We start from the raw sequence: 9,558 nt of genomic DNA, 5'->3' as shown, positions 1-9,558 counted from the left end.
TCGCATTTAAAGTTTGGACATGGATTTTTGCCCATAACTTGTTGTAGAGTTGGTCTTATTCAAAGATAGGCACACCAATGGAAAGGGAATGATTCCTAGATCACAATCCTTAAATTTCAGCCATCTAGGTGGTCTAGATCAAGAAATATTGGAGTTCAAAAATTGTCCATTAGGTGCCGACTTTGATACCTTTTAGATGCGTTTTAAGCGAGATATTCGCATTTAAAGTTTGGACATGGATTTTTGCCCATAACTTGTTGTAGAGTTGGTCTTATTCAAAGATAGGCACACCAATGGAAAGGGAATGATTCCTAGATCACAATCCTGAAATTTCAGCCATCTAGGTGGTCTAGATCAAGAAATATTGGAGTTCAAAAATTGTCCATTAGGTGGCGACTTTGATACCTTTTAGATGCGTTTTAAGCGAGATATTCGCATTTAAAGTTTGGACATGGATTTTTGCCCATAACTTGTTGTAGAGTTGGTCTTATTCAAAGATAGGCACACCAATGGAAAGGGAATGATTCCTAGATCACAATCCTGAAATTTCAGCCATCTAGGTGGTCTAGATCAAGAAATATTTTAGTTCAAAAATTGTCCATTAGGTGCCGACTTTGATACCTTTTAGATGCGTTTTAAGCGAGATATTCGCATTTAAAGTTTGGACATGGATTTTTGCCCATAACTTGTTGTAGAGTTGGTCTTATTCAAAGATAGGCACACCAATGGAAAGGGAATGATTCCTAGATCACAATCCTGAAATTTCAGCCATCTAGGTGGTCTAGATCAAGAAATATTGGAGTTCAAAAATTGTCCATTAGGTGCCGACTTTGATACCTTTTAGATGCGTTTTAAGCGAGATATTCGCATTTAAAGTTTGGACATGGATTTTTGCCCATAACTTGTTGTAGAGTTGGTCTTATTCAAAGATAGGCACACCAATGGAAAGGGAATGATTCCTAGATCACAATCCTGAAATTTCAGCCATCTAGGTGGTCTAGATCAAGAAATATTGGAGTTCAAAAATTGTCCATTAGGTGCCGACTTTGATACCTTTTAGATGCGTTTTAAGCGAGATATTCGCATTTAAAGTTTGGACATGGATTTTTGCCCATAACTTGTTGTAGAGTTGGTCTTATTCAAAGATAGGCACACCAATGGAAAGGGAATGATTCCTAGATCACAATCCTGAAATTTCAGCCATCTAGGTGGTCTAGATCAAGAAATATTGGAGTTCAAAAATTGTCCATTAGGTGCCGACTTTGATACCTTTTAGATGCGTTTTAAGCGAGATATTCGCATTTAAAGTTTGGACATGGATTTTTGCCCATAACTTGTTGTAGAGTTGGTCTTATTCAAAGATAGGCACACCAATGGAAAGGGAATGATTCCTAGATCACAATCCTGAAATTTCAGCCATCTAGGTGGTCTAGATCAAGAAATATTGGAGTTCAAAAATTGTCCATTAGGTGGCGACTTTGATACCTTTTAGATGCGTTTTAAGCGAGATATTCGCATTTAAAGTTTGGACATGGATTTTTGCCCATAACTTGTTGTAGAGTTGGTCTTATTCAAAGATAGGCACACCAATGGAAAGGGAATGATTCCTAGATCACAATCCTGAAATTTCAGCCATCTAGGTGGTCTAGATCAAGAAATATTTTAGTTCAAAAATTGTCCATTAGGTGCCGACTTTGATACCTTTTAGATGCGTTTTAAGCGAGATATTCGCATTTAAAGTTTGGACATGGATTTTTGCCCATAACTTGTTGTAGAGTTGGTCTTATTCAAAGATAGGCACACCAATGGAAAGGGAATGATTCCTAGATCACAATCCTGAAATTTCAGCCATCTAGGTGGTCTAGATCAAGAAATATTGGAGTTCAAAAATTGTCCATTAGGTGCCGACTTTGATACCTTTTAGATGCGTTTTAAGCGAGATATTCGCATTTAAAGTTTGGACATGGATTTTTGCCCATAACTTGTTGTAGAGTTGGTCTTATTCAAAGATAGGCACACCAATGGAAAGGGAATGATTCCTAGATCACAATCCTGAAATTTCAGCCATCTAGGTGGTCTAGATCAAGAAATATTGGAGTTCAAAAATTGTCCATTAGGTGCCGACTTTGATACCTTTTAGATGCGTTTTAAGCGAGATATTCGCATTTAAAGTTTGGACATGGATTTTTGCCCATAACTTGTTGTAGAGTTGGTCTTATTCAAAGATAGGCACACCAATGGAAAGCGAATGATTCCTAGATCACAATCCTGAAATTTCAGCCATCTAGGTGGTCTAGATCAAGAAATATTGGAGTTCAAAAATTGTCCATTAGGTGCCGACTTTGATACCTTTTAGATGCGTTTTAAGCGAGATATTCGCATTTAAAGTTTGGACATGGATTTTTGCCCATAACTTGTTGTAGAGTTGGTCTTATTCAAAGATAGGCACACCAATGGAAAGGGAATGATTCCTAGATCACAATCCTGAAATTTCAGCCATCTAGGTGGTCTAGATCAAGAAATATTGGAGTTCAAAAATTGTCCATTAGGTGCCGACTTTGATACCTTTTAGATGCGTTTTAAGCGAGATATTCGCATTTAAAGTTTGGACATGGATTTTTGCCCATAACTTATTGTAGAGTTGGTCTTATTCAAAGATAGGCACACCAATGGAAAGGGAATGATTCCTAGATCACAATCCTGAAATTTCAGCCATCTGGGTGGTCTAGATCAAGAAATATTGGAGTTCAAAAATTGTCCATTAGGTGCCGACTTTGATACCTTTTAGATGCGTTTTAAGCGAGATATTCGCATTTAAAGTTTGGACATGGATTTTTGCCCATAACTTGTTGTAGAGTTGGTCTTATTCAAAGATAGGCACACCAATGGAAAGGGAATGATTCCTAGATCACAATCCTGAAATTTCAGCCATCTAGGTGGTCTAGATCAAGAAATATTGGAGTTCAAAAATTGTCCATTAGGTGCCGACTTTGATACCTTTTAGATGCGTTTTAAGCGAGATATTCGCATTTAAAGTTTGGACATGGATTTTTGCCCATAACTTGTTGTAGAGTTGGTCTTATTCAAAGATAGGCACACCAATGGAAAGGGAATGATTCCTAGATCACAATCCTGAAATTTCAGCCATCTAGGTGGTCTAGATCAAGAAATATTGGAGTTCAAAAATTGTCCATTAGGTGCCGACTTTGATACCTTTTAGATGCGTTTTAAGCGAGATATTCGCATTTAAAGTTTGGACATGGATTTTTGCCCATAACTTGTTGTAGAGTTGGTCTTATTCAAAGATAGGCACACCAATGGAAAGGGAATGATTCCTAGATCACAATCCTGAAATTGCAGCCATCTAGGTGGTCTAGATCAAGAAATATTGGAGTTCAAAAATTGTCCATTAGGTGCCGACTTTGATACCTTTTAGATGCGTTTTAAGCGAGATATTCGCATTTAAAGTTTGGACATGGATTTTTGCCCATAACTTGCTGTAGAAATGGTCTTATTCAAAGATAGGCACACCAATGGAAAGAGAATGATTCCTAGATCACAATCCTGAAATTTCAGGCCATCTAGGTGGTCTAGATCAAGAAATATTGGAGTTCAAAAATTGTCCATTAGGTGCCGACTTTGATACCTTTTAGATGCGTTTTAAGCGAGATATTCGCATTTAAAGTTTGGACATGGATTTTTGACCATAACTTGTTGTAGAGTTGGTCTTATTCAAAGATAGGCACACCAATGGAAAGGGAATGATTCCTAGATCACAATCCTGAAATTTCAGCCATCTAGGTGGTCTAGATCAAGAAATATTGGAGTTCAAAAATTGTCCATTAGGTGCCGACTTTGATACCTTTTAGATGCGTTTTAAGCGAGATATTCGCATTTAAAGTTTGGACATGGATTTTTGCCCATAACTTGTTGTAGAGTTGGTCTTATTCAAAGATAGGCACACCAATGGAAAGGGAATGATTCCTAGATCACAATCCTGAAATTTCAGCCATCTAGGTGGTCTAGATCAAGAAATATTGGAGTTCAAAAATTGTCCATTAGGTGCCGACTTTGATACCTTTTAGATGCGTTTTAAGCGAGATATTCGCATTTAAAGTTTGGACATGGATTTTTGCCCATAACTTGTTGTAGAGTTGGTCTTATTCAAAGATAGGCACACCAATGGAAAGGGAATGATTCCTAGATCACAATCCTGAAATTTCAGCCATCTAGGTGGTCTAGATCAAGAAATATTGGAGTTCAAAAATTGTCCATTAGGTGCCGACTTTGATACCTTTTAGATGCGTTTTAAGCGAGATATTCGCATTTAAAGTTTGGACATGGATTTTTGCCCATAACTTATTGTAGAGTTGGTCTTATTCAAAGATAGGCACACCAATGGAAAGGGAATGATTCCTAGATCACAATCCTGAAATTTCAGCCATCTAGGTGGTCTAGATCAAGAAATATTGGAGTTCAAAAATTGTCCATTAGGTGCCGACTTTGATACCTTTTAGATGCGTTTTAAGCGAGATATTCGCATTTAAAGTTTGGACATGGATTTTTGCCCATAACTTGTTGTAGAGTTGGTCTTATTCAAAGATAGGCACACCAATGGAAAGGGAATGATTCCTAGATCACAATCCTGAAATTTCAGCCAACTAGGTGGTCTAGATCAAGAAATATTGGAATTCAAAAATTGTCCAATAGGTGCCGACTTTGATACCTTTTAGATGCGTTTTAAGCGAGATATTCGCATTTAAAGTTTGGACATGGATTTTTGCCCATAACTTGTTGTAGAGTTGGTCTTATTCAAAGATAGGCACACCAATGGAAAGGGAATGATTCCTAGATCACAATCCTGAAATTTCAGCCATCTAGGTGGTCTAGATCAAGAAATATTGGAGTTCAAAAATTGTCCATTAGGTGCCGACTTTGATACCTTTTAGATGCGTTTTAAGCGAGATATTCGCATTTAAAGTTTGGACATGGATTTTTGACCATAACTTGTTGTAGAGTTGGTCTTATTCAAAGATAGGCACACCAATGGAAAGGGAATGATTCCTAGATCACAATCCTGAAATTTCAGCCATCTAGGTGGTCTAGATCAAGAAATATTGGAGTTCAAAAATTGTCCATTAGGTGCCGACTTTGATACCTTTTAGATGCGTTTTAAGCGAGATATTCGCATTTAAAGTTTGGACATGGATTTTTGCCCATAACTTGTTGTAGAGTTGGTCTTATTCAAAGATAGGCACACCAATGGAAAGGGAATGATTCCTAGATCACAATCCTGAAATTTCAGCCATCTAGGTGGTCTAGATCAAGAAATATTGGAGTTCAAAAATTGTCCATTAGGTGCCGACTTTGATACCTTTTAGATGCGTTTTAAGCGAGATATTCGTATTTAAAGTTTGGACATGGATTTTTGCCCATAACTTGTTGTAGAGTTGGTCTTATTCAAAGATAGGCACACCAATGGAAAGGGAATGATTCCTAGATCACAATCCTGAAATTTCAGCCATCTAGGTGGTCTAGATCAAGAAATATTGGAGTTCAAAAATTGTCCATTAGGTGCCGACTTTGATACCTTTTAGATGCGTTTTAAGCGAGATATTCGCATTTAAAGTTTGGACATGGATTTTTGCCCATAACTTATTGTAGAGTTGGTCTTATTCAAAGATAGGCACACCAATGGAAAGGGAATGATTCCTAGATCACAATCCTGAAATTTCAGCCATCTAGGTGGTCTAGATCAAGAAATATTGGAGTTCAAAAATTGTCCATTAGGTGCCGACTTTGATACCTTTTAGATGCGTTTTAAGCGAGATATTCGCATTTAAAGTTTGGACATGGATTTTTGCCCATAACTTGTTGTAGAGTTGGTCTTATTCAAAGATAGGCACACCAATGGAAAGGGAATGATTCCTAGATCACAATCCTGAAATTTCAGCCAACTAGGTGGTCTAGATCAAGAAATATTGGAGTTCAAAAATTGTCCAATAGGTGCCGACTTTGATACCTTTTAGATGCGTTTTAAGCGAGATATTCGCATTTAAAGTTTGGACATGGATTTTTGCCCATAACTTGTTGTAGAGTTGGTCTTATTCAAAGATAGGCACACCAATGGAAAGGGAATGATTCCTAGATCACAATCCTGAAATTTCAGCCATCTAGGTGGTCTAGATCAAGAAATATTGGAGTTCAAAAATTGTCCAATAGGTGCCGACTTTGATACCTTTTAGATGCGTTTTAAGCGAGATATTCGCATTTAAAGTTTGGACATGGATTTTTGCCCATAACTTGTTGTAGAGTTGGTCTTATTCAAAGATAGGCACACCAATGGAAAGGGAATGATTCCTAGATCACAATCCTGAAATTTCAGCCATCTAGGTGGTCTAGATCAAGAAATATTGGAGTTCAAAAATTGTCCATTAGGTGCCGACTTTGATACCTTTTAGATGCGTTTTAAGCGAGATATTCGCATTTAAAGTTTGGACATGGATTTTTGCCCATAACTTGTTGTAGAGTTGGTCTTATTCAAAGATAGGCACACCAATGGAAAGGGAATGATTCCTAGATCACAATCCTGAAATTTCAGCCATCTAGGTGGTCTAGATCAAGAAATATTGGAGTTCAAAAATTGTCCATTAGGTGCCGACTTTGATACCTTTTAGATGCGTTTTAAGCGAGATATTCGCATTTAAAGTTTGGACATGGATTTTTGCCCATAACTTGCTGTAGAGTTGGTCTTATTCAAAGATAGGCACACCAATGGAAAGAGAATGATTCCTAGATCACAATCCTGAAATTTCAGCCATCTAGGTGGTCTAGATCAAGAAATATTGGAGTTCAAAAATTGTCCATTAGGTGCCGACTTTGATACCTTTTAGATGCGTTTTAAGCGAGATATTCGCATTTAAAGTTTGGACATGGATTTTTGCCCATAACTTGTTGTAGAGTTGGTCTTATTCAAAGATAGGCACACCAATGGAAAGGGAATGATTCCTAGATCACAATCCTGAAATTTCAGCCATCTAGGTGGTCTAGATCAAGAAATATTGGAGTTCAAAAATTGTCCATTAGGTGCCGACTGTTGTATAAGATGTCTGTTAGTGCATTCTCTAATAGCATATATTGATATTGTACTGTACTACTTTAGATGTATATACACATAGCACACACGAGTCATGAGGAGAGAACGAGGGGTCGAAGCAAGACCGTCTTAGAGGAAAGAACTGCCTGGCTGTGTGATAAAATTACAGATTAAATAAACCATTCCGATATATATATAAGTCTAAGCGTGTTTCATTATTTGGCCGAATAGCTAAATACTACATGGCGCAGTCGGTACAAAATCGAAGTTGAACTAAAATTAATTTATTAAAAAAAAAAAAAAAACCAACACAAAATTTAAGTGACGTGAAAGAAGATAAGAGAAACACGTGGAAACAGCAACTATGGACTTCCCAAAACCAGAACACTTGAATCTTGACGGCAATCTGAAAGAGAATTGGAAAAGATTCAAATCACATTTCGAGATTTATTCGACTGCAACAAAAACTGATGGTGAGGATGAAAAAATACAAGTGGCAAGATTTCTGAGCTGTGCGGGCACAGAAGCTATAGAACTCTTTCATACCTTTGAGCTTAGTAGTGACGAGCAAAAGAAAATTGAAAAAGTTAAAGCTAAGTTTGAGGAATACTGTAATCCGCGAACGAATGTGGTATATGAAAGGTACCGATTTTACATGAGAAATCAAAAGGAAGGTGAACCTTTTGACCATTTCTTGAAAGAGATATCAACTCTGGTAGAAAGCTGTAGCTTTGGAGATGAAAAGAAGTCCATGCTGAGGGACAGAATCGTCATTGGAATAGCAGACCATAGCATTCAAGCACAACTTTTGAAAACGAGTGAGTTGACCTTAGAAAAGGCAGTGGACACGTGTCGAGTGGCGGAGATGACAGGAGTGCAAAGCAAAATCATGCAAGGAGAGGCAGTATCAGGGAGAACAGCATCCGCAGTGGATGCAATTGGAAAAGAAGGGGGAAGTAGAAACAAGGCAGAATACCATCCTAAAAGTAGTAAAAATAGTGTTCCTTCTAATTTCAGATGTAAAGAGAATGCACAGCAGTTAGAGAAATGGGGCGAGGGAAGGGGACAGTTCAGCAAAATCAAATGCACATTTTGTAGCTACACACATTTGAAGGGCAAGTGCCCAGCGTATGGAAAAAAATGTGCCGCGTGTGGAAAAGTTAATCACTTTGCATCAATGTGTAGGAAACAAAAACTTGTGAGTGATGTTGCGGTTTTGCAAGAAGATGATGATTACGATAGTGATGAATTATTTATTGATGCAATTAAGTCGTATAAATCGAAAAACACGTGCTGGACTAAGTCTTTGACAGTAGAAAATACAGAGGTGATTTTTAAGCTAGACACAGGGTCGCAGGTAAACATTTTGCCAAGGAAATTGTTTGACAAAATAAGAACTCAGAATAGGCTCAAGAATTATGCTGTGAAATTGGAAGCTTACGGGGGTTTTAGACTTGAGGTAGTTGGAGCGGTAGAGTGTGAGGTTAAGGACGGAAACAAAAAATATAATATGCAGTTCGTAGTGGTGGAAAAGGGATGTCAGGCATTGCTAGGTTTGGAATCATGCATGGAATTAGGGCTAGTGGCTCGTATAGACAGTATAAGTCAAAGTATGAAAGAGAAGTTTATAAAATTGAATGAAGATATATTTGAGGGATATGGATTTTTCCCAGACGAATGTCGATTAGAGCTTAAAAAAGATGCACAACCAGTGAACAGGCCACCAAAACGTATACCCCTAAGCTTAAGAGAAAAAGTTAAGGAGACATTAGGTAAAATGGAAAAAAGGGGTGTAATTTCAAGAGTTAATGGGCCATGTGAATGGTCTCATCAGATGGTAGTAATAGAGAAGAGGGATGGGACCTTAAGAATTTGCCTTGATCCAAAAGAGTTGAATGCGGCTATAAAAGATGAAAGGTGCATGCTACCTACATTTGAAGACTTTAGAAATGCAATGAGAGATTACCAAATATTTACGGTATTAGACTTCAAAGAAGGATTTTGGCAGCTTAAACTGGATGAGAAGTCAAAGAAGTTGACAGTATTTAGTACACCATACAGTGGATGCTATAATTTTAATGTGTTGCCGTTAGGAGTAAAAGTAGCAGCAGAGATATTTCAAAAAATAAACAACAAATATTTTGGGGCATTGCCAGGAACATTTGTTTTTGTAGATGACTTGATAATAGGTGGGAAAAACAGTGAGGAACATGATGAAAACCTGAGTAGAGTACTGCAGAGAGCCAGGGAGTTAGGAATTAAATTTAACAAAAAGAAGGTGCAGTTTAGAGTGGAAAAAGTAAGGTACTTGGGACATATATTTTCAGCTGAAGGTACGACTCCAGATCCGGTAAGAGTTGAAGGGATCAAAGGTATAGAAAATCCAAAGAACCAAAAAGATTTACAGAAAATTCTAGGAACAGTTAATTACTTAAGACCATTCATCCCCAAGCTGGCCGATA

The 9,558-nt window shown here is 37.5% G+C and overlaps 1 protein-coding gene across 1 annotated transcript; it reads left to right on the top strand.

Moving 5' to 3' along the window:
- Nucleotides 1–7,460: 7,460 nt before the first annotated feature.
- Nucleotides 7,461–9,446, top strand: LOC129953621 (uncharacterized protein K02A2.6-like; the record flags this gene model as incomplete). Its single annotated transcript, XM_056066861.1, has 1 exon — nucleotides 7,461–9,446. A coding segment is annotated over exon 1 (1,986 nt), but the record flags the coding sequence as incomplete, so codon positions are not given.
- Nucleotides 9,447–9,558: the final 112 nt, after the last annotated feature.

Source organism: Eupeodes corollae, unplaced genomic scaffold, assembly GCF_945859685.1.
Source record: "Eupeodes corollae unplaced genomic scaffold, idEupCoro1.1 scaffold_319, whole genome shotgun sequence".
NCBI classification, from domain to species: domain Eukaryota; kingdom Metazoa; phylum Arthropoda; class Insecta; order Diptera; family Syrphidae; genus Eupeodes; species Eupeodes corollae.
The sequence above is the reverse complement of the archived record's forward strand: the minus strand, read 5'-3'. Positions and strand labels throughout refer to the sequence as shown.